We start from the raw sequence: 26,791 nt of genomic DNA, 5'->3' as shown, positions 1-26,791 counted from the left end.
ACTTTACAGCTAGCAATTTGGATACATTTCTACTTCTAGTTCAGTTCCAAAGGAGCCCTAGCTCCCAGTGCTTGTTAATAAATCAGTGTTCTCCTTCTGCAGAAAGTGGGGGAGAAGTACTCCCACCCCACTCAGCAGATCCTCAGGGAGGAAAAACCTGAAATCCAGAGCTGAAGCCAGTTCTGTTCACACATAATAAAACCCCACGTCTGTGAAGACAAAACACTTCAAGGTCTTGTTTTTTATTGTGAACCTCTTGCTACAAAAATAGGACTTCCATGAAGGTCCGAGACAGTTCTTTTACTTGGTGAAAGACATTTGCATTGCTTGAAGCACAATGTATTCTCAATGGCAATGTAGTTTCTATCCAAAAAACACCATGCCCTACATTTTATCATAAGCGTGGTTGATCATTTATACAGCCCATAAATGTACACAATACTCTCTGAAAAAGAAGGCACATTGTGTGCCCCAAAGAATATGTAGTGTAGAAGGCAAACAAGGACAAAGGAAGAAAAGATGCTCAATATAATCTCAGACAGACAGGGTTAGAAATCCTAGGATATGATAGACAAGAAATTGGGATGAGAATGTGAATAGGGCAAAACCCTAAAGCATAAAAGGTGAAGAAGAGGGCCTTGAAACAGGTACAGAAAAGGCCAAAATGCCACTAATGGGATTCAAAAAAGGTGACAGAATTAGGATGGCAGGCAGGGACAGTTTTGAACGTGTTTAAATGGTCAGAAGGAAGCAGATGAAAAAACAAGAAGGTTATCAAAGTGTACAGGAAGGCTTTTTAACAACTTTTTTTTTTTTTTACTTCAAAACATGAGTATTGCTCTAGAAAGAGTGACAAAAATGTTTTAAAACCAGAGGAAAGACAGTACTGTTTGGGGAGAGAGTATACTCAGCATTTTGCAAGTTGTTAAGACTATTCCTTCTGTTGTGATGACTCCAAGAAACATGCTAGCCAATAACATCTTAGGGCTTGTGCATTAATATTTCTTTGACATTTCAAGCATCCACTTTCCCAACCTTTGCATTCCCCTTATCTAAAATTGTGATCTCCATAGGAAGAGATAATATTAACCTGAGTATCTGTGCAGGGTCTGACGCTTATGTTCTATCAGATCATAGAATAAAATCATAGAATCATTTAGGTTGGAAAAGACCTCTAAGATCATCTAATCCAACCTTTAAAATAGTACTGACAGGCCCACCACTAAACCATGCTACTAAGTTCTACATCTACACGTTTCCTCGAGACCTCCAGGGATGGTGACTCAGCTACTTCCCTGGGCAGCCTATTCCAATGCTGCACAACACCTTCAATAAAGAAATTTCTCCAAATATCCAACCTAAACCTTCCCTTGCACAACTTGAGGCCATTCCTCCTTGTCTTATCACTTGGTGCTTGCAGGAAGAGCCCAATCCCCACTCAGCTACAACCTCCTTTAAGGTAATTGTTAAGTACAATGAGGTTACCCCAACTCTTCTTTGCTCCAAGCTAAAGAACCCTGGCTCCCTCAGCCAACCCTCACAAGACTTGTTCTGTAGACCCTTCACCAGCCTCACTGCCCTTCTTTGGACACGCTGCAGCACGGTGTCATTCTTGTAGCGAGAGGCCCAAAACTGAACACAGCACTCAAGGCGTGGCCTCATCAAAGCCGAGCACAAGGGAATAGTCACTTTCCTAGCCCTGTTGACCACATATCTCTGATACAAGCCAGGATGCCATTGGCCTTTTTGGCCACCTGAGCACACTGCTGGCTCATATTCAGCCGGCTATCAGCCAGTACCCCCAGGTCCCTTTCCACCGGGCAGCTCTTGTTGTGCCCCAAGCGCAAGACCCAACACTCAGCCTTGGTAAATTTTATACAGTTAAAGATCAAAAATAATACATAAAAGAACGAATGTAGTACAGTGGAAAATACAAGAATGAATCATTTTGTTATGCAATGCTACCAGAAACATTTTATAAATATACATTACATTTTGATCAACTCTCTCAGTCAGGTTTCATGTTTCTTTGCCAAAGGGACTGTACAGGGCATGGCCTTGACTCATGCTCCTGACCAGTGCTGAAGTCCCACACTTTCCAGATTCAAACATAAGCTCTTGACAATCTGTCAGTGGCCTTCTGACATTCAAATTTTCCCTCTTGTATTGTTCCAATTTCCACAGCATCTGGGCATATTTGTACTAAACTAAACTTGTACTGAAGTATACTGCATGTCAAGCAACTTTTGGGATGGGAATTGGCTTGCTAATTTGACTATTTTTCCCTTCTGCATTATTAGCAACCTGATATTACCCCCTACTTGCACAACTACCTCACTTAAGGCAGAGGGGTAAGTCATCTGTCACAAACCCTACTGGAGCACAACCTGCACTTGCACTAATCACACATTGATTTCCTGAACTTTTTGCCTCTTTCTATGGTAAGTCACCAGCCTGATTTTCAGCATGCAGTTTCTTCAGCTTCATTGATTTTACTAAAAGTGAACTCTGTTCTACCCTGCAAATTTTCCATCATGATATTTTTATAACCTATTGTAATTAAGCTTTATCTATTTGATAGTCTCTCTCTACAGCTTTGTATTCTTGCCAGCAGATGTGCTATTTCTTCACATAATGCTGACCAAGTTTACAAAATCTTTTTCCTTTGTGCATCACTGCATCACCAGGGGTTCTGGCTGCACAGCAGTACCAGCTAAGAAGAGCAGACTTTGACTTAGCTTTCAGTAGGATAAAAAACAACAACAACGAATTCTAAATAAAGCTATCTCCTGTGACCTAAAGTCAAAGTTAAAAATAAGAATGTAAGAAAGCAAGCCTTGGGTTTCTGAACAAGGACAGAATTTTGCTCTTCTTTGAGCAAAATGGTGCCCTTCTGAACAACATGCCTTCCAATGCAGCCAAAGACCACGCACAATCTGGGAGCAAGGAAGACATTTCTTATGAATAAGTTGGAGAAACTTTTTCTGGAAGTCAGGAATAGGGGCAAAGGTAGATAAGTCATAGGACTCGAGCAGTAAGTGCAGTGCACAGGGTAAGACACTAAAAAATCCTAGAGTGTATGAATTCAGAAATATCAAATAGATGGAAACTGGGAGAAGTGGGAAGGGAATCCTGAGTACAAGATTCACAAAAGTGTAAGTGTAGTCTGTCATACCTACCTTTGTGTTAGGAATTTAATTTCAGAATTTCAGGAAGTCTAATCTATTCAAGTGAGAAGTAAAAAAAATAATAATAATAATTAAAAAAAATGCTGTGGGTATTTATTTAGGAAGGTTACCTTTAGTTTAGCTAAGTTTAGGATAGCTTATTTCCATAGGTCCCTTCAACAATCAAAAGACAGGTGCTCTTCCCATATATGATTTATGATTCCTCTAGTTGATGTCCACCTGCATTCTGTCCTGCAGAGCAGCCCACTTTCCTCTCCTGTCTCTAGAAGAATCTAGAGTCATTAGGCTGCCTGAAATACAGTGAGCCCCTGTAATTAACGTTTCTCCTCCCCTGCACATTCCCCTCATCATGGCAGTCTAAGCACTGCTAAGTGGAAGAGATCCAGTTGTAGGCTCTTTAAACTCCTGGAAAATAAGAGGCAAAATCCAGCTGTGCTTGTGCAGATCCATAGTAGCAATAAATGAAACATTTGAATAGTGTAAGTAATTAGCCACTTGAAACATTATTCCTAAGTATGCAGCAAATTCTCTGTCTTTTCATACCTTTAAATCGTGACCAACATCTTTTCATAAGATAAGGACTAGCTCAACAAGAAGGTATGAGCTTAATTCAGAAATCAATATGTGGAATTTTCTGTTTTGTGTAATGCAGGTTAGATGATCACAGTAGTTCTTATTGACCTTATAATCTATATTTTAATTAATGTACCCTTCTGATTATAAGATACCAAGAAACATTACAGCTAACAACCTTTTGCTTAGGTTTCTCCTCCTAAAATGGACTTTCAACAGTCATTATACATTTTTCTTTGATTTTGATAATCTAAAACTAAAATTATGAACTATTCCCAAACCACTTGAGATTTTGTTTGTTTAATGAAGAGTTGAGCAATTTCAAAGGTGTTTTTACAATTCCCAGTTGGTTGCATTCTGACAAATTTCTTTGATATTTGATGAGTCCCCCAGTGATGATCTCATGGTTTGAATCTTTCTAGTACTGAAAGCAAACTAGTTGATCTTGCAGACATATCTAAGCCTCCCCCCTCCCCAGTTTTCATGCAAATATCCAAAATATTTATAAATTACACCACTTTTGTACATGTTAAAAGGCTGTCAAAGCATGGCGTGGAGGTTAGAGTGATCAGTCCTCTGTCCACAACAATGCAGAGTGAGAAATACCCCTACATATGCACCACTGCTTGTGCAGGAGAAATGCTGCCACAGATCGCGTGGAGGCTGCCGGTGCAGCCGGTTTAATTGCACACACAGGTTATGAAGTACAGAGGCCACCTTCACCAACAGTCCATACCTCAAGGTGGGACGCCTATCTTCATTCAGAGCAACAATTAGTAAAAATCCATCTTTTTAAATAATTGCCTGTACTAGTCTAAATGCACTATGTCTTAAAAGAAAACATAATTAAAACCTAGACTTCTTGCAATACCTCAGAGTCAGGCAATTATAAGGCACTTTTAATGAGTAATTAAGGTAATTAAAGAAGTCAAACATGTAATATGCAAAGAGCACTATCAATGAGTTACTGCTTTGTGGCTCTGTGCACTTTGGTCTCTAATTCTGGCCTGTGCTCACTGCAATCCAAGGGCCGTCTTCTGCTGATATATCAGTTTGGCTGGATGATGGCTAAAGAGGATTTTCTGCATAAGCTTTGGCTGCGACTTGTATTTAAGTGTGTTTAATACTGGCTTGTATAAAGTATACTGGGTAATTGCTGTTGAAATTCAATGTGTGCTGTATCTCATCTAGGATGTGCAATTTACTGGCTATATTCTAGTAAAATAACTTTATGGCTTTCTGTCATGATAAATAACAGTTTATAGCATAATGGAATTAATATTTACTTTGAAAGCTATGTAGACTATTCAAATAAAGTTCCTATATATAGAATCATCTCAGCCACTGCTGGATTTTTAAATGCTTTCAATTGACAAGAGGACTCATGTAAGTATTAAATTCCAATCCCCTCCAGCTATTAATAAACCTTCAGATTTTGGGTTGGTAATCAAAGCCTTTCCATATATTTTACACAATTACAGTAGTTCAAAAAATGTTAATTCAAAAATGTGGAAAAAAAAAACAAACAAAAAAGAATTTGAAGGGCCTCTGAGTTTGGAAACTTTCTCTGCCCATTCTGCATGCCCTAAGGACAGAGACGGGAAGGATCATGGCTCAGTCAGCATTCTCAAGAAGGTTCACAATTTAACACAAGAACTGATCACCTTTATGTGATTAGAAATGTATTCATTGTTACTACAACAAGGAGAGATTAATTAGAAAGGCGCTGAAATCTAAAAGTGTCCCTTAATAAGAAAATCTGTGGCAAAAGAAATCGACTATTTCTAGCTCGGTGTTTCTCAAATATTTCAAGGCAATACGTTCAGGCTATGATGGGTGACACACTACGTACTGACTGCAAAACCATCCCCTTGGCTGACAACGAGCCTGACTGACAAAAGGGTGGGGAAGGGGCAAAGCTATTGCTTACATCATATACATTAAAGAGTAAGAGCAGTAAGAACATGAGCCAGTGCAGTAAAATCACAGGGATTCTTCCAACTTCCAACTTTCATTGCTTAAGAATAAATATATTTTTTCTTTCTCATTTATTCAAAATTTGTTTATGGCAACAGGCATACAAAAACTGCAGGCAAAGTGTAACCATAAACAGAAACACCCACATAGTATTATAAAATATACTTAGGTCAGACAGAAGACATAATCTTCAAAAATATATTTATAGTACTCTAAAATGTTGCAGTCCTTAGTAGCATGGGGCCTTTTTATGGAAAAATACAACATATTTGCTGCAATAAGCGACAAGAACTAGCTGTAAGCAGGCATAGAAAAGCTGTTCTGAACACGTACTGGGTGGGAGCAGTCTTACAAGACTGAGGCAGGCTGCTGAAGGTCAGACGGAGCCAAGTGCCCAGCACCCAGCACCACGCTGCCAGCCCTGGCCCCAGCCCCCCCGGCTGCCAAGGGCACCCCTGGGCGTCCAGCCCTCCAGCTTTGTGTCAGAGACGTGGGAGCTCCATCTCACACGGCCTCCTTAGTCAAGGTCAGGGTTACTTTGCCTGATGGCCATTTTTAGAACTCACCAAAATACTCCAGCTTTGCCATTGCAGATAAACTTCAAGTTTTCCCTGATTCTAATCTGTAAAATTTGTATACTTACTAGCTTCTTGGCATTTTTTCTTTGAGAATAATTTCGAAAGCAGCATTTCCAGTTAATGGTGCAAGCTACAAAAGAAATGCATGATATTTTTTCTAGATCACAGAAGTTCCTCGGCAAGGTCAGTAGCCAGGATAACACAGCAACTAAGCAACTGTCTTGCGATCTCAAAGCACTGGCAGAGAAGATCAAAGACGCAGCCCCAGCAATGCCGATGTGGTACGTAGGCCATTCGCATGTGAGCTGGTCAGTGTCCCTGCCCTGCTTGCTTCAGATCTGGGGTGTGGATCCAAGCTCCCCCATGAATAACCCGAATCATCGCTCCCACTGCTGGAGCTGCAACGTGGCATAAATATCTAAGTATCAGCTAGGACAAAGGAGGCAAAGATTTCTTAGCCAGTTACAAGAAAAGGGTCCATTCTCAAAGATCACCAATATTCACCCCCCTCAAATGCTTAAATGAAGCATTTAGATTGACATTTAGTTATTTTTTTTTCACAGAAGGTCCCAAACACAGGGTAGCCAAAAGTGTTCTGGTTGAAGCCGCTTCTTTGGGTCAAAGCAAGAACTGGCCCAAACATGAGCACAGCTCGTGCATGAAAGCAATATCCTTCCATCCCAGTGCAGAAGAGGGAGGAAAACAATTTAAGCCTCACCAGGTTGCCCAGTGTCGGCAGGCTATTTATTACCATGCTCTAGTAAACATTTAACAGGTAGGGAACACTGGAAGCCACAGAGGGGATACATCGCCTAGTAAATCACCAGCAGAGTCCCAAAGGAAACCAGGTATTCTGGGCTGTGACCCAGTAGTTCATTCAGGAGGCAATAATGCCTCTCCCTGGACAAGACTGCCAGAAGAACTCCAAGCTCATTCCAGAGGCCTCTGTTTTAAGCGACACGTAAGAATGTGTTGTATGCTCCTACTTTGTAATGCGAAACATATGGCTGTAAAACGGGAACTATCGGGAGGAGAAGGGAAGGGAGAATGCAGATGCACAATGCTGAGGGACAAAAGGTGGTTTAGCTCAATCTGCAGAGAAATTAAGCTGCTGTGCCAAAGACACTGCAGGCAGCTCTTGCAGATGCTGGGTCAAGAACAGCAACTGGCTCTGCCCAGAGCGGCTGAGTGAACGGACAGATGGAGGCTGCCAGCACCAGCACTGGAAGGAACAGCTCTGATATTGCCATTTGGAGCAGAATACAGCTCGTCTTGGGCATTAGCGAGGGACAAGTGCTGACTGCACTTGGAGGAAGTGAAGAAAAGTCTCACACGAATTATGCTATTGCCACGCGAGCCCCCACAGACAGCCTCGCTGCTCTCCCGTCACGGGGATGCTGCCCACAGAGGAGTGTTAATCCTCAGCAGCCACGCGATGGCAGTAGAAATATGAAAACACTGAAATGAATGAATACATTATCATACAATTATAATGAAAAGATATTTTGCAAAGATGAGGCAATTGCTAAACATAACCCAATGTCCATGACATTTTTAAGAGAAGCAGGGAGTAGAAAAACATTTTTTCCCTCAAACACAATAATTTACTTTTGATACATAACCTTAATAGCTGATGGGGTCACTTGTGTTGTCTTGCTGGAGAATTGATACAACACAGTCTTCTCCCACTTTTTTTCTTTCTTTTTTTTTTTTTTTGCAGGATAAGAGCTTATCCTGCAAGGTGCTGTGTATCTCCTGGAAAGGGCTGAACCACCCTGATTCACCTAAGTCCCCATCAGAATGTCAGTTAATTTATTCAAATAAATAGATATTTGGTTTGTTAAACAGATGTTTGTACCATGGTTTCAAATCCAACATATTCAGTGACTGGCAAACACCAGTGACCTTAGCCTTGTCAACTCCATCACATCACCAGCCATTATCTCAACTATGTTAGCGTGGACTATCATCTCATCAGCACCTTTTTGTTTAAGACATATACTTGCTTTTTGTCTTTTATGTTTTTTTTTTTTTTCTTTCTTTTTTTTTTTTTTTTTAAGCCACTTTCAAAACAAGGTTATTCTCCAAGAAGCTTGTCAAAGCACTTTCTATTTTGCAGTTGGTCACTGAAGTGAGACTGTATATAAAAACCTGGCAAAGCATCATGCTGTACTGATAAGTGTAACTCTTATGGTCTGCTCCTCACAGATACACAGTAGCAAACAGCATTTAAAGCATCCCACCTAGATCACAGAGGATTTCATGTCTCCAAACTTCATTCATGCAACTTTGTCATTAAGAACAGCTATATACATTTGCCAAGGACTACCAGTACACTTCAGAGCACATGAAAGAGGTATTAGCACACACAAACAAACAGAACCATAACTGTCAGTCTGCATCTGAAGAATCTGGTTTTAAAGCAGGAAATGAGTCTGCGCGTGAAGTAGAATACAGATGAACAGATTTTCTTTTTAAATCAGATATTACAATGTTTTTACAAAATCCTCATTCTATAAAGTTACAAGTATTTAAAATTTTCAAGTCAGGATGCCTCCAGAAACTCTATAAAACAGGTTCTGAATTCAAGTGATTTTCATACTTTCTGGAAATCAGGCATATGAGTAGATAATTCCTCTCAAAAATACTACACATCTGTGGTGATTGCATTCCCAGGCCAATAAAACCCCATTTCTCTATCTTATTTCTGTTCCATTTCTGACAGCAGGGTATTAGTATGCAATTAATGCTGTATATTTTGAAGAGTTGTGCAAACACTGGCTAATTAATTCTCATCTCTTCTCTGTAAAAAAGGTGAGTAAATAATATCCTACAAAGTGGAGGCCATTAAAAAGTGTCTATCTATAGACACGTGCCAAACTGAAATCCTGTTTTGCCAGATTTTCTATTATTAGCATTGTTGAATACATTCTATTATATGATGCAAATTGTCTTTTGGCTGAGGGTAATGATGCCTTAATACTATCAACAGCTCAAAGTCCTGTGAAGGGACAGAACTGATTGCAGGGACTAGCTACACAGATCAGATTATTTTTTTCATTTTCTTTTTTTTTCATTTTTTTTTTTCTTGAGCACCTATGTTTAGGATTATGGACCAAAATGCTGTAAACGTGCGCAATAAAAATAAATTTTTACGAAAGACTCAAAATACAGTAGTATCTTGGTCTCATCACATATACTAGCAAGGTGAAGACAGTACAGGAATCCAATCTGTCATAGAGAAGCACTATCAAAAATAACACTAGGCAAAAATCAGAACTTTCTGGTGTTAAAGACAAAATATATATCTATTTTTTAACACAGCTGAACTATACGGTTGTAACTAATCACACAGCAACTGTATCTGCTAATATATACCACCAAATAAGTTGGTTTGTACCTTCATTGGTTTTGCATATTCATTCCCTAAATTTGCAGCTTTTTTATTCTGCTCTATGAGGACAATGCCTTATTTTTATTTAGAAACTTCAGTGCTTCCAAACCTCTTAACATGACTCTGATCTTACTGCTTCCCCTCCCAATTTACTCTTTTGTAAACAGTATCTGTCTTCCACACAGGAACTTAGGAAATTAAAATGTTTAATGCATCTCTGATGTATGCAAAATTAGCAGCAATACAGCAAATGAGATTTGATTTACTTTCTAATATACTGTGAAATAAATAAATAAACACACATTAAAAAAAATAAAAACATAATACAGTAACACAGAAGTTCCTCCTTTCCAGTGAAGTTCTTACCAACACAATTACAAGGTTACGAGGCACACACTGCTCCATCATCTGCATCCTCTGTGCAACCAAATGGGTCTCTACAGAAAAAAGGAAACCGCCTCATCCTGCGAGAAACTGCAGTGCTTTTGTTTCACAGCACTGTACCCCACTTTGAATGTTTTACAAGCTGAGCTGCCTGTGTAACGAACAAGCCAGGGCCCAACACAGAGGTGGCTCCTTGGGAAGGAACAGAGCCGGGGTGCAGCTGGGGTGCACCACGAGGAACTGAACCCCCTGGCCACGGCCGGCACTGCCGAGCATCCTCGTGAAGGGCACTGCAGGAGGCACTGGGTGCAGGGCAGGTAAGGTAACTAGGCACATTAAAAGTGATCAGAAAAAGTAAATGCAGAATATTGTCTATGGTCCCCAAAATATTTATGTTTATTTTGTTTTGCTTTAAAGTTCCTCATCTAAATTGCAAACTTTGGGATAAAGTTCAGAGCAATAAACCTCTATTTTCATCTCTGGTGCCCAGCATGTTAAACAGAGACCACGAATCCAGCAATCCAATCTCCATATATTTTATTCTCAAAATATTTCTTTTCTGGCCACCAATCTTTAGATCTCCTATTGGATTTTGTTTTCATAAATGGATTTTTCCACAGAGCTGGCAGAAAATATATTTAATTTCAAATTTCTCTAAACTGAAATAGTCAATATAAATGTCAATGTGCATTTGTGCTGCACAGCCTTTCAGGTGACACAAACTTCGTGTTTCAGAGCTGGGTGTGGGGGTGCCTATTAGCTTGTTCCATATCTGTACGCTTGTTCTAATATTTTATTTAATAAGTACTGCTAAATAGCAATGAAGACTCTTTCATCTACTAACTTGCTTGTGATTTGAAATCCTGGTAATTAATAAATTATTTCTCCTCCTTCCAGAAGGATACGCAGATAGCTCCATTACGACACAAGGGCGTGTGGAACGGCGCATTCCCTGTGCCCAGTGCAGCGCTGCTCACCTTGTCCCCACCGACAACACCGAGCGTTGGCTGCTTGCCGTGGCCCTGTGGTTGAGCTCAGGCAGCTCAGCACCAGCAGCCCCTGAGCCTGGCTGGGAGTGGGCGCGTTTTGCAGTTGGCAGAGGGCAACACAGCTGGAGTGAAGAGTTCAGAAGGGATCGCGCTGAGATCCCCACGGGTTGGTGATGAGTCTCTCCCACGAACTGGAATATAATTTAAAATGTCTCTAATACAAAAGCCACAGTGCACCGTGAAACTCCGAACGAAAGTAACCAGATGTAAGATGTTAGCATCTGATCACCGAACTTTCAATGCTGTATTTAATGCAAAGAATTTTACAATAAAATAATGCAGTTCCAGGGCTGGGGGTAGCAGAGCTTCTTAAAACTGTGCACGCCACATTATCAAACACAACTGGAACAAGCACGAGGTTAGCTTAACACACACCTACCCTGCACCTTTCTCAGGAAGGGAATCCTTTCAGAAGTGACCCTCGGAGTCTCCCCAGAGCTCTGCATACTCTAAAACGCCGGTTTTATTTTGATAATAATAGGCAGAAGATAACTAAAGCTCTGCAAGGTTCCCCGGCACTCTGAAAATGTGAAGTATTATTTTTAGAACATCAGACCAGATATGTGCTGCCTTTCAGAGGCATGATCCGGAGGAAATGCATTATACATTTAAGGGAAGTGCTCGGGAGTTATTTCAGGTTGTTCAATTTTCTTGCTTTTTGTACCTGCCATGGATTTGAGTCAAAACTGATTTCCCTACAATATACCAGCCTGCTCGTTGCCACAAACAGCTCTGTGTGGAGCAAACACACATTCACTCCCTCGGATGGCAAGCCCCCCAGCTCACACGCTCTGTCGTGAGGGCAAACTGTGCCGCGGAGCTGCAAATGTCGCTCTGGTCGGGACAGGCCTGCTCCCAAATCCTGCTGCTGTCACAGGCCCAGCCACACCATGCGCTTCCTAAGTTCTCAGCTGAGGAGAAGCTTAGAGGCTTAAGAAAAGAAACAAACTGTTCCTGATGCTTGTAACCCCTGACAGTAAGACAAATACATTTCTTTAGACCATGTCTAGCATATTCAGCAATCAAATTCCCAGCTCGTTCTCAACATAGAAGCGTGCAAACTCACATCACCAGCTTCTTCCTTTTTCCCTACAGTATGTGGTGTAGTTGTAGTATCAATTACTCAAACAATTTCAAACCATCCAGACGCTAATGTCATTAGTCCACAGAGATTCTTTTCGAATAATTTACATAGAAACTGCCTTTACATGCTAAATGAAAAATGTTCAGACTTTGGCGAATGGAATTTGAATTACAATCTTACCACATGTGGTTCAGCTTTATTCATGCTATTTATTAAACAAGAAGAAGGGGTGATGCAGTCAATTACAAAGCAATTACCTGAACAGTTATTGCAAACCTGTGCTGTGCAACAATTATCATTCCTTGCACTGAAGAGACAGTTGCCCTTGACTTACTCGAACTTGTCTACATGCCACCTGCCTGTCACCCAAAAAGGGGTCCTGACCTCCACTTATGCTCAACTAAGCCCAAAAGAATCCCTTTCTGTTGCTTCTGGTAGGCTTTGAAAGGCTCTGCACTCAGTGCTATGCTTTCTCTGTTCTTTCTTTCCACAAAATTGCTGCTGAAGGAGAAGACAATACTGGGGGACAAACTCCCTCGACTAGGTAAGTTGCTTTCAGAAGCTGAGAAGATGCTAATACTTCGATAGATGTAAACCTTCAAGATGTTTGATGACCGTGAGGTCATCCTGACCATTCTTCCTTTCCATCATGGTGCTTCCACAGAATATGAGACATTTAATAGATAAGGAAGCTGAAGCTCACAACAGAAGATAGCTTACCGAACTGCATCATGTATTAACACAACAAAATAATCCCAAATTAAATACACATTTTTTGCCAAATTAATATGTACCCCCACTGTACTGCAGAGTAAGTCCCTGCTTGTCCCACATCCTACTGATAATCACAATCCCCTTTCAGGAATTAAAAGATAACGAAGTCCCAATGTCAGACTGTTTTTCAAACGAGCACCAGAAGCCTCACAGGAGAGTACGTATGGTTTAAGCAGGAGGCCAGGAGAGCAAAAGAGATTTGTACTTGAAGTAGCTCCCATTTCTGTTCCCTCTTCTATCTCAAGTTAATTATGTGTTACGGTTTAAGCCCACTCAGGATTCCAAGTAACTGTAAAATGAGGCTAATCTGTGTTTCTAAAATCTAGTACAAAACATAAGGGTAGTTAAGGCAAATATGTTAAGTCTGCTGTACACGTGCCACAATTGCTTCAACATTTGCAAACAACGAACCTACCTCACAATTCATCTTTCACCGAAATTCAACACACACATGCTCAAACCAAGCATGCAATTCCAAAAGCTCTTGCTTTTTACTTTGCTTCATAACATTGATGCATAAATCTCAGTTGTTGCCATTAACTCTATCCGAGCCAGAACCATGACATGCCACAAACCAAGATATTTTCAAAAAAGAAAGTTCAATCTGTCACGTTATGAAAGATAGGTTAAAAGCAGGTTTAGCAAGATTAAAGATTCCTTATCCCACTCAAATCATACACAGCCAATGGTGGAAGGAATGAAATAAAAAGGGCAAAAGTCCTGAAAATGCAATTTACTCCTTCTATTTCACCCTTTCTTCCTTAATCATATAAAATCAAAACCAAACATGTTTTACCATCTGGTTTGCGTCCAAAACAACGTATGAACTAATTGAGTGTAAAAACTGTTGCTTTGCGTTACATCAGTTAAAGTAAATGTAACAATTGTTCTTTCTACCTTGCAGCTCTCTGATTTCTGCTTTTGTTACAATTCAGTCCATTCTCAATATGTCATTGGAAAGACTGTTTGCAGAAGGAATTAGAAGAAACAGATTCTTCATCTCTTTGTGAATTTATTTTCATTTCTTTCATTCTGTTCACATTTAGCAAGTGGCTCCATCTGGAAGCCTCCAAGTAGCCAACTGCACAGACTAAGTGACTATCCGTAAGTGCAACAAGCTTTCACCTGGTAGAAAACATTTACTTATCTTGAAGAAAATGTGATGTAAAAACTGCATTATAGTCTTGAGATTTAATAATTTTCCCAAAAATATTCATTTATCAGTTACAACAAACCTTTTCTATGAAGTTCATTCTATAGCATGCATAAAGGAACAAGAAACAAAGTACGCATTCCCTGGTAGAGAGGCATCTTACCCAGCACAGCCCTTCAGCACGTGCTTCATTTAAGAACAGGGAAAAGCATTTAAGAACGTACTTACACTTGTCCTTACCTGCAGCTCCTTACCCTCGGCTGCACGTCAAGTGCTTTGGAATTCTGACGGACTAGAAATACCGCACACAGACAGAACGGAACATTAAACGTGGGCTCGAGGCGCTTCAAGAGAGCTGTGATGAAGGTGGTTTTGTGGTGTGCTAGAGCAATGAGAATTAACACCAAGCCTCCGTCTTCCACCTTCTGACAAAGGCAGCACCCCCTGCAGAGCACGCCAGGACAGCTGTCCCCAGGGCTTCAGGAGGAAGAGCGCTTCTCTTCCCACTTCTCTTAATGCAGTTAATTGCATTAGGAGCTTGGCATGGGTTAGGCCATGCAGCAGGTAAAGCCAAATGGTTAAAAACGTGTCTCTGAACATCGGCAAACAAACAATTCCTGCATGCACCTTCCCTCCAGGACACCAAGGGCCCGGAGGCTCGCCCCCTCGCTGGGGTGGCTCCAAGCGCTGCCCCCAGGCCGTGCAGACCTGGCCCCGGCCTCTCCCCGCGCATGGTCAGAGCAGCGCAGGCACCACTGAGCCGCAGCCCTTGGGACCACCAGCAGACTCAGCGCCACTGTAGGTACTGAGATTGAGGCCTTCCAGAGATGGAGACCTTCCTACCGTGCAGCCGTGCCTAATGCCATGCACTCCTGAACAAAATGTGTGAAGACAGCAAAGCATTCTGCAAGGTTTAGACTAATTAAACGTCATTTCTACACAGCAAGGAAGGCTCTACACATCTTTGTCGTCAGCACATCCCCACAATGATCTGCCCAAATAATAATTAAAAAAAAAAAAACACAACAACATAGTCACATACAACTCTTTCGGGTTTCTTTCCCAAAGGAGTCTTAAAAGACTTAATAACCATCACAGGTTCTATCTGAGATGCCAACAATAAATCCTGTCAATAGTCCCACTCAGAAAAATACATAGACGCAAGCCAATCACCCGCATCTCAGCAGAACCTTCAGTTCTGAAACAGCCAGATATTGAGAAAGCTTTTATTGATTAAAGTTATCAACCATAAAATAAGCTAAAGCAATTAAAGGATTAGGTATGTTACAGGTTTGTTGCAGAATAAAAGCTGTTCAACACATATAGGGTGCTAGAAGATGCCAAAACCCACAGACGTTTGCTGTGAATTTACATTACTTTAAGTGCATACATTAGGATCCCTATACAGAAAATGCATTATTGATATGTATGTTCCCTTCAGAAGAGGTTCTCAGGTGACTCATTCTGATTTAATGGTAATACATATTCCCCTTCAGAAACTGTAAACCAGCTCCTTGATTTCCCCAGCACTACCCAGACGCATGAATCACTAAAATGCCAGGATGACCTTAAGGGTAGTTTATGCACAAACAAGAGATTACGGAGCAAATGTTAGTTAACCAGAACGGGGAGCTAATGTCTGATGATGCTAAAGCCTAAAAAGGTAAAGCTATTAGGTGAGGAAGGTTGCAGGCAGTCCCAACATGCCTAGCAAGGGAGACCAGAAGATCTGCTGACCCATCCGTCCCCTGGAACCCTTCAGCAAGAGGGAAGGTGGAGGAGACAGCAGAGCACACATGGCAGATCAGGACAGGGCACCAGTTGTATCTGGCATGTGGGGAAGAGCAGCAGCAGCAGCACCCCTACTGCAGTTTGGTTTATCTAAGCACAAAGCACTCGCCTTGCACTACGCGTGTCTTGGTCAACACCAAAGCAAGCACACCGGCACTGATGTTGTCTCTGCTCAGAGGCCCTTTACATGGGGAGAAAGTGTTCTCCTAGCAGAAGTTCTGAGAGTAGAGTTGAACCATGAATTGTGTTAACAAGTTGGAAATCAGAGATGCAGGACCCAAACCGTAGCTGGGGAAATGCTCTTATGCTCTGCGCCCTCGAATGAATTATGGGAGATTAACGGAGATTTTGCTTCGAAATCATCTGGCAGATGATTTTAAATACTTAAAGTCATCTATGAAAAAAAAATCTTAATAGCAATGATAAAGAATAGATTTGTCTAAAAACTGTCACTATTCCCAAGCAGTTTTTCTCTCTTGATTTCAGGGCTGTGCTTGTTTGTGTTAATGTATGCACGTATGTGTGTAATATTTTCAGAAAGCCTTTCACATTAAACTCTAATTTCTTCTCCAAAGCCATTCTGCAGTATTTTTCTGGAATGCATTAAGCAGACTGACTGAACAATGTAATCCTAATTAGTTTGCAAACTACACAGCTCACCTCTGAGGGTGAGTAAAGCCCATGTAAATTAAAGTGAATTGGATCAGACTGTCCTAGGAATAGTTTTCAAGATTAGTGCTGCTTGAACGTGTGATCTCAGAAGTTGCTTTCACCCTCCAGTAATAACTTACAAGTAAATTTCACTGACAATAACAAGGAATTGAAAGATGTAAAAACATTTTGTGGTTTAATATTCAATTATGGGTTATTTTACATAATACAGAAAAGCCCATTTGGTCATTTACTAACAGAAAAAGTCATCTTAACATGCATCCTCAGCTCACAAGCTGTAAATTATGCTATCATCACCATGGTTATACAGCCTGTGTAATAATCGAGTTTAGGTACATTGCATTTTGAGACCCCAAATGCTTAAGAAACCTTTTGTAAAGTTTTGACAGTTATGTTCCAGGGTTTATGTAGTAATTGAATAATCTAAAATTTCCATTCATGTCCTTGTGGACTAATCTGTAATAGTGTTAAGGGACTGTTATGATAATAATTAAATACAAGTCCTGCATGCGAAATTGATATTCTGCATCTCCATCTCCACAAGGGAGTTTCTCTCTTAATAAGATTTAAATGAAGTTATACCTTTTTTTTTTTTTTTTTAAAGGAATTCATAAAGATTATCATATTGTACTGAGATAGCATACATCTATATATGAGAGAAAATGATATTTCAAATATATGAGTTTAGCACATTCATCTTGCTCTCTGATCTCGCCAGTCTTAAATTAGCGGTCTCAGACTAAATCAAAACCAATGAACCAGTCTCACTGATGAGCTGGGACTGCTGAAGGTGGCCCTCATTGTTCAGCTGATAGCACCGTTCCCTCTGCCACACAAGAATGGAAATGAGAGGATGTGCACTTACGAATGCTGCTGCTGCTACAACCATTGATTTTTTTTAGAGCACTGGATTCATACCAGTTGTTTGGCAAAATTGCATCACAGATAACACTGTTCATGCTCAAACAGCAACTCAGCCGGTGAGTGGTTTGCCTGAAGTCTAAGAAAACCATTTTCTCTAACATCTCTTTAGGCACTGAGATTTGGAAGGAATAAAATTATTTTCAATATAGCATAAAGATCAAGAGCACCCATGCCATCCATGCAAAACACAGAGGACAAGAGGGAATTTACTACAAAAATACAACCTCATTTTAATTTTAGCAGCAGTTTACAATGAATTCATGTGAACGTGCCATTTACAGACAACTGGAAAGACCCATGCATAAGAAAAGGCAAATTCACTAGCCGAAGCAACCATTTGTAAATTCATAGCAGTACCAGTCTGGAATTATGTTACAGCTATTTCAACACACTCCTTACTATTATTTATTAGTTAAAATTTTTAATTATGTGAATTGATTAGGAACATATCACCAGGGATCCTAATTAATTAGAATTTTAAAAAGGATCATGGACTGGAGATTTTTAATAGATTCCATAAAGAATTGCACAAAGATGTATGTTAAGGGAAAAGCCAAATTAACTTCTCCTTTTTGGTTTTATCAAGCCTGTTCTAACAGGATTGTGCACCAGATTAACCAAGTAATGTCCAAAACAATTATTCACAGGGATGCTAAGCAAGGCAATAGTTTAAGCATTTCAAGCAGTTATCACTTAATGTCTGCTTGATTAGTTTATTTCTCTTTCTAGATTTTGAAGATTTTCTTTACCTTCATTGTCCATGCACACCAAATCTTTTTATATGGTACTGATAAACACCAAGGTCCCCAAGTATCTGGTGAAAACTTGTTTAAAAATACTTTTTTCTTCTTCTTATCCAGAACTTGGAAAGATGTATAAGCCATTATATTCATCAAACTCAGGAAGTAATTAATTATAAAATCTACTAATACATACGGTGTTTCAGAATTGGCTGGTCAGTAGTTTTATGGGCCAACATGTTTCTCCTTCTTACCTACTAGATGCAACTCTCGAAACTCAATTTGGATACTATCCATGTTCTTGGCTCTCATCTTTGTATTTTTCCATCAGTATGACTATGATGCCTATTTATCTCCTGGCTGCAAGAATAGCAGAAATGATCTGGCAGTGCCACAAGGCAGACAGTTGTTTCATGCCCTGTTAAACCCTAATATGGTTAACGACAATATCATTCCAACTTTAAAAAGAGCCCTTTTTATTATTTTAAATCTGTTGTCTATGTGTCAAAGTAAAGAACATCACTTCCAATTAGGATGGCATCAGAAACAAAAACATAACTCTGTCCATGAAGCGGCATTGCAGAGTGTCCTGATGTAGCAATTAAGATGGTTAAAAATACATAATTCTTTCCAAGCAACACTTAGAGGTCAAGAAAATTACCTTTTTCTACATGGTTCAGAACTCAGATCTGTAGTAATTATTTAGATGCAACACTGTCAGCAAAATGAGATAGCAGGTAGCAAAAAAACATTACAGCAGGTTGGTAAGAAAATGACCCATGGTGCAGTGAGGTGGAGCAAGCCTGAGCTCATCCTACAGGAAAATCCCTACAGCCTTTAGAAAAGATAGGAACACAGTAAGCTGTTTTAGACCCAGACTGTTTTTTTTTTTTTTTTTTTTTTTATTACCATGTCCATTTTCGTCTGGCTTTACCTAGAATTAAGTCAACAAAGCTGAAAGACAAGTAAAGGAGGACATACTCAAAGTACAAGAGAGATTTCTACAATGAATCCAACTCTTCTAGCTTCAAATGTATGCTTGAGTTAACTTCCTCATCTTGACCTGAATCTCTATTTGTTTGTTCATGCGAGTTTATATTTTCTTCTGTCTTTCCTTACATAAATCACTACACTTGAATCATTGCTTCCTTTGGAGGACCTGATACCCTCAGGGAAAAAATGTTAATTTCTTTTCAACATTTAAATGATCAGTCTGGATTTTGATACTCCCCTTAGTGCTACTTAATACACAGATTTATGTAGAAATTTTCTTCCACCAGTTTTAGGCCCCAATAAAAATTCCATTAATCATTCACAGGATAGACTCAGGAACCAGATCCATGCACAGTCATGGTGTTACCTGCTGGGAGACCTGTGAATTCTCCATCCCTTGCTATCTTCAATTTAAGGTTTGTTACTTTCTAGAAGATAGACTTCAGTAAAATAGAAATTACTGGATTCAGTGAAGGACTATTTGAGTTAAATGTGACAGGCACAGACATTCAAGAAGTCAGGCACTAATGGTTGATCACTCCATCTTTGAAAAAAATGTTAGGAAGTTTTTTTTTAATAATGTGTATGTGTTGTGGCCAATGGACACCGTCCTATAGCTAAATTTTGCGGCACAAGTTTTGGTATTCTGCATTGTTAAAGTTCATGGAAGTTAATTAAATCCAGCTCTGCAAACCCTAAACAAAAACAAAGCGCAATTTCTATTATGCTGACTTTTTTGGGGGCTTGTCATAATAAAACATTGTTATTGGATGTAAAAATTATGGAACGAAGTTATGTCTCCCTCGTGTAATATAATGAAATCCATTTAATACTATTTTAAAACCAAAAACCTCATTAAAACAGACAGAATGTAAGAATGACAAATTACCTACCAGGAAGCGTGAGCATGAAACATATTCCATACACTCGACTGTTCAGAATACCACACACTTAATTCAGTAATGCAGCACAGATGTCAAAAAACAGCACAAATCCTGAAGCCACTTTGGGAAGTGTAGGGTACTAAACACCCAGACACAAGAAAGATTAATTCTGTGTGAACAGATGCAAAGAAGGGCCCGCAGGGGTGACATCAGAGAGCTTTGCCTACCCATAGCTGAAGCTGAAAGCTAGCGAAACTTCCATCGTGGTAGGAGTAGGCGTGAGGTACAGACATAGGAAAAAAGAGCCATGGGGGGTGTTTGCTTCTGCAGAGGCTGCATTTGACAGCCACGGAAAGTAGGAGTAGCAGTCCACATGTCCCACATGTGTCTTACAGGCCACACGTCTGACAAACACATTTGGAAGAAGCCAATCTTCTTCCAAAGGTGTCTGAGGTTTCATGTTTTTCAGACCTAGGTGTAATCAAGGCCAATATTTGTGTATTCATCCAGAATTCAATACGAGGTAGGGCTGACTGATACAAGCAACGCTGCTGTTACAGTTGGTGACAGTGCAGGTGTAGCATTATCAGACAAAGCTTGAGAGAACAAGTCAAACTTTGCCAGTCCTTAAGCAATAACAATTACTCTAAAAGCTACAAATTATTCTGTATTATGCCTATATAACTGGGTGCAGCCTCAGATCCACAGCAATGCTCACATTCTATTAACTACAAAAATCAATATAGCTTATACAAATATATATCCTTTCAACTTCACTATTCATTTGCTGAAATCAGATTATTTCTTAATAAAACAGCTAAATTCTACTATTAAATGTTTTAATACCCTTCTACCATTTTGGCCGAAAACTCAGTATAAATGTAGGGAATACGGTCCTATTGTCTCGAGAACTAAGCTGGTGGAAGCTTTGCAGTTGAACTTCAACCATCAGAGAATGCAATTCCCTTTGAATAGGAAATTTCATGTTAAAAGTATTTGGGGAGCCATTGCTTTTTAGCCCACCTATCATTCAAAAAACAGCCCCTCTGTTTTCCTACCTCCACTCCTTGGACTTTCAGTTTCATGTGATCCTCTCTGGTGGTTTTCCCATCTTTCCTTTTTTTCCAGCAATATCCATCTTTCCTGTATTTCACCTTCTTCCTATTATATAGGATCATAGAACCATTCTGTGGTCTGAAAATAAGAAACAATTAGGAATTAGATAAAGAAAAAAACACTTGCAAGAGAATTTATGAAGCAATATACTGCAGACCAGCAAAAGTCTTTACAGAAAAGCATTATTTCATATTACACCCAAAAAATCACCTTTTGTTACTGTAAACTGGATTAACTATGTTTTACAATCTGCAAAATTTTACTTGAGAACCTTGTACCTAATGAAGCGTGCCAATGGTTGATATATATTTAAAAAAAAAGAAAAGAAAAAGGAAAAAAAAAGTAAGGTAGTCTGTGTCTTCACAAGACATACTATGCTTGGGCTTAACTACACACTGAAAATTAGAAGGAAAGAATGGCTAAGGAAAAAAAGGACTCCTTTTGTTCGGACAATCTCCCTTTTTAATCCGTCAGTAGGATTAGATAACATACGCCTCATATGCAGCACCAGAATATGGATGTTGGCTTCATAATGCAACAAACAAAAAGGTAAAAAGAAAAACATTAACTTATACATTGGTTTCACTGTTCATATCAATGATATGAACAATGTTAAATCAATGTTAGGCATGGAATAACTTTATCCTTTTTGAGTATCATCTTGACTTCAAAGATGTATGAAAATATTTTCCTCTTAGAAAGTGCATTGATGCTTTAGAATACCAATAAAGAAACATTGACATTTGTCCAATATACAGGAGTTAGCATCTTTCTGGTGTACTACTATATTTCACAGAAATGTTTGCCATATGCTAAGCCAATACACAAAAGGGGCATTTCTGCTGTAATATTAAAAAAAAAAAAATCACTAAAAGGACACCATGCGTCTCATGCAGACAGCGGTACTGTAGATGCTGCAAAAATTTACAGTGGTACATTAGTCACAGTAATTTGGCTTTAGAACACCAAGAACAGAAAGAAAAACAACAACATTAGAAGCAGAAGCAATAAACAACTTTCAGAGAAAAGATTTGGCTGGAGACATTTGATAAAGTAAAACTCCTGAGCCTACAGAAACAAAACAAGTTAACAGAGAGAAGCCTTCACAGAAACAGAGAGGGAACACCCAAACAGCACACACTTCGCACCTCTTGTGCACGTCGACTTTGGGAACTTTATCAGCAAGGTGCTTTCAGACAGGGCAGAGCATTCTCTGGAATTGTTAGAAGCTGCTGAATATTTTTAAGGCCAGATGAGAGTTTCAGTCTAGCTTCCAGCCAACACAACTAAGCTCTTTAAATAAATAAGCCAAATTAAGTAGTGTCTGTTCATGAATTATTGGCTTGTGATTTCAAAGGCATGCCAAAGGTGTAAAAAATAGTGCCTGGGCCAGCTGGAAAGGCATCTTTTTTCCCCTCCCTCTTCTGCTACAAACACTCCAGGCGCTCTGGTGTAAGCACCAGACCAGTCTTCTGCAGGTACTCTCCCTCCATTTTTCTCCCTCAAAGGCTACTAACAAAATCCTCCATTTGAAGACAACCGCCTTCACCAATGTTTATCACACAATAATAGGGCAGTAACGCTGATGTAAATGCTGTTAATTATAGAGTAACTCACACCAATGTTCTATTAAGTGCATAAAGCCAACTTACTACTGAGGAAATTACAGTTTTCTACCACCATAGGCGAGCTGAAATTACCTAGGATCAACCAATACCCTTCCTTTGTCAAAACAAACACAACCAGCAATCACGGAAACTACCGTAAAAGCCATGCATGTCCCCAGTCTCTGCATGTCAGTTCCTGTTTAACACCATCATAAAAGGATGCCCTGCCTCTTTTACTCCCAGTGTTTTCCCTCCACCAAATTAAGATGGGATGTGATCAGAAACTGGACAAACACCAGAAACCCAGCTCACAAGTAAAAGGTCCTTGCGATCACGTAGAAATCTTCATTCATACTATGCAAATAAAAATACAGTATTTTATTTCAAATACAACCAGTATAATAACAGTCTGTGTGTTCAGCTAGCCAGACAACCATGGTTAGCAGTGCAAAGTGGAGGTTTGTGTATCGGACCATTTGTCAAGTCTTCCAGCCTCCCAGCCCTGCTTCTAGGCCTGCAGTGCTCTCTCCAGGAACTTGCACCGGGTCTCAGGCAGGCGAAATGGTGTGACCCGGTGTTTGCAGTCTCTTCTCAGACACAGCACGCTGAGGGCCGAAAGGGTTTGTGTGGAGCCTAAGCCTCGCAGGCCGTGGCAGCACTGCCAGGAGCCCTACACGCTCACGCTCCGGTTGCTGCATCTGTTCCTTCATGTTCCTCCCCTGCCCTACGCCTCACGTGTAACCCACCCGATGAAAACCAGCACCTTTCCCCCTCCTCCTCCCAGCCACTTTGAGCAGAGCAGCACTAAGGACTTCTTGAGGCTGCTGTTCTCCTCTCCTCTGCATCACCCTGAAAATAAACACTCAGTGTTACTGAAACTCCAGCGTTTATGTGACACAGTGGTGTAGACAGTGTGGCATTAATTCAGTAGCAATATTACATATCTTGTTGCTGTGTTTATTCTAAAAAATTCCAGTAATTTCACGTCAGCTCAAACTCTCCAAAACATCAAAGATTTCCATTTATCACAGTCTCAGAAACATGCCCTGGCTTACAAGTTACCTGCATTCTTAGGTAAGTAATGAAAATACCAGCCTTGTGGCAGGCCTGAGCAGCACTTGGGTGCTCGAACTTACCTCCCCTCGAGTCGCGGCACTCATAGCACAGGCATTTTCAGAAAGTGTACACTAGACTTCATGTCTTCCAGCCCCTGCACGTGCGGCCTTCCCCAGGACAGCGCGGGCGCCGCACAAGGCCGTGCCTGTGGCCCCCTCAGCCCCACGCAGCTCCAGCGGCCTGGCCATGAAGGCAACTTGTTGGCTGCTATGCACTTTCTCAGATTATATGCAGCACTATCGTCATTAAGGCTTTGATTTCTCCTTTAAGCATGCTGATTTGATATGCTGGACTAATGACACGGTAAATCATTATTGTGTTGATTTTTTTTTCTAGCTGCTTTGCAAGGTTGCAAAGACGACATCGAGTATATTGATTAAGTATGACAAGTTCTACATGCCCGCTTGGAGGACTTGAAAAATTTTAATGTGTGAGTGAAATGCTCCTAATTTCGTGTTCAGTGGCACAACGGAGCGAGTAGCTGAACAGACCATAAAGCTGAGCTACGCAACCTTGCTGTGATTTTGCAAGGCTGAAATAAGTTTTTTGTTGTTTTATTTCTGTGATAAAAAAGAAAGTAGTAAGAGGTCACTGGAAAATAGTTAACAAGATTTATATGAAATAAAATAAAACACAGTGAAACAAAATCTCTTTAAAATCTCTGGAGCAGTTGTCGATTCTGATAGCAGTGTATCAAGTTGGTTTAATGCTCATAGAAAACAGCTGGTTTTTAAAGATATCTTCATAAAATGAGAGGCAATTTTAACCTGATACACATTGCTACTATATTTCTCTTGCTGTAAGAAAAAAAATAGAGAGGGAAGATCTCCTGTGCTTATCTCTCTTGCACAAACACAGCCAAGAGCAATAAATTGATGGTTGCAGCAGGACTCGATCGAGATCTGATAGCAATTTCCAGGACACACAATGGGTATGGCTTGAAAGCCAGATCTCCTCTGAAGGTTTTGCTGGCACACGTAACTTCAGAGATTTCATTCACACCTTCCAGAAGACGGGGAAGAAGCTGTAAACCTGAGCGCCAACTATCCCGGGACTGTAATTCCTTACCAGTCTACTCCAGTTGTGTTTTTAAGAAGCCTGCAACTAAAGTAAGGTAGGGTTGTCTGCATGGCATCAGTTACAAAAAGCAATTGTTTTCCTTCGTATTAAACTCCACCTGGAACCACAGCAATAATATGAAGTACTAACACATTAACAGCAATTTACTTTATTTGATTAGCTACTAGTTTGCAGCTACAGAGTGTTCTTTTCATTAACGTAAGACTAAATTGAAAATAATAAAATAGTATTTTAATATTATTGTACAGCAGAAAGCAAGCAGGAATACCCTAAACCAGTGAAAGCATGTTCGCACGTTCCCCCAGCAGTGTCAAACACTGAAGCTGCTGGAGTGGCCAGCCTGTGCTACCCCTTCCTTGTCCCCAGAGCTGGGAATGGCCATGGCACAGCTCAGTTTTGCATTGCACGTGACAAAAAACTTGTGGCCATGACACAGCAGCATGATCTCACAGCAGGTCACCTCACCTATATTTGTCAGACGTCAAACACCGCGTTACTTCACTTATTCCCTCAAGGTGATTTTCCAGCATAATGTGGAAAGGTCAATAGCATTTTTCCCTCCACTCAGAATATATTTGTTTTCAACGAGGCAAGACAGTTTGTTGCTTTTACAAAACAGGCAGCAAATGAAAGGGAAGAAGGGACTGGAATCAGATGAGCGGAGCAATCCTAACACACAACTCAGCCCCAGCAAAGGAGACAAGCACTTCGCCTTGCTTGCTCCTACTGTAAATTACTGCCCTACAGAGAGGCTGAGGAATACCAACAAGGAAACCTTCGCAATGGCCACCATCACAACTGCTCGGCGAGCAGCAATGCAAGCCCTGTCCTCACATTCACAAAGCCCCCACAGCACCCTGAGACCCGCTGTCTACACAGCAGCTGGGCGCTAACGAAGGCAGATGCATCACTTTCTGTCTTCCAGAAAGCTGCGTAGGAAAAAAAAACAAGAGTGAATCCCTGAGCCCAGAAACAAGGGCAGCCAGGCTTTTTGCAGAGACGGTGTAATTATTTCTGGTCCCACTGTGTGGAGCTTGCAGGATAGTGTACTTGCTTACAGACCAAAATAGCACAGAGCATGTGAAGAGTGAAGTCTCAGCTACAACTTTGAATTTCCTTCCTTTTATGAGCCTGTGGCATTTAAAAGCTGCCTGATCTCTTTTTAGGCTTCTTGTTTGTGGCCTGGGGGAAGGAGGGAAAAGGACAGGGAGAATAATTGCAGAGCAGAAAGCCTTTTGTCTTAAGTATTGATGAGATCCGAGATGCTTCCCTCTCTCCTCCTGTTATTTACCACCGTGGCTCTCAGATAAATTGGCACAACAGCGTAAGAGCTATTTTTGTCCAAATTGTTCCTGCTGCAGCCAGGGAAGAGATGCTAAATTGCATTTTCGGACTTATTTTCCAAGCAAACAATCACGCCTTGCTGCTGACGGACCCAGTGGGATGGCTGATGCTCCACCTCCAGGTGGGCACCATTGGGGCCACAGAGCCCCCAGGATATCCTATAACAACACCGAGGTGGCGACAGTGTGCCCGTCCGAACGAGGGGCACGAGGCTGCTCCAGGGAAGACTTCACAGAAATGGCATTTGGGGTTTGGCACCCTGGCCCCATACACAGGACCATGGCTGCCGGAGTCTAGCCGCGCATATCTGCTCCCGGCTCTGAGTCCTATTTTGAGCAGACCTTTTGTTTGTTCGTTTCTTTTAATAATG

General features: G+C 40.6%; 1 protein-coding gene across 5 annotated transcripts in view; it reads right to left on the bottom strand.

Moving 5' to 3' along the window:
• CAMTA1 (calmodulin binding transcription activator 1) overlaps positions 1 to 26,791 on the bottom strand; it is a 329,027-nt gene that overhangs the window by 178,377 nt on the left and 123,859 nt on the right. For all 5 annotated transcript variants that reach the window (XM_082777008.1, XM_082777004.1, XM_082777002.1 and 2 more), the window contains one exon: positions 21,217 to 21,352. In XM_082777008.1, coding sequence (XP_082633134.1) covers positions 21,217 to 21,352 — 136 coding nt within the window. The remainder of the gene's footprint in view (positions 1 to 21,216; positions 21,353 to 26,791) is intronic.

The sequence above is a fragment of the Aythya marila genome (assembly GCF_965140915.1).
Source record: "Aythya marila genome assembly, chromosome: 21".
Taxonomy (NCBI): domain Eukaryota; kingdom Metazoa; phylum Chordata; class Aves; order Anseriformes; family Anatidae; genus Aythya; species Aythya marila.
The sequence above is the reverse complement of the archived record's forward strand: the minus strand, read 5'-3'. Positions and strand labels throughout refer to the sequence as shown.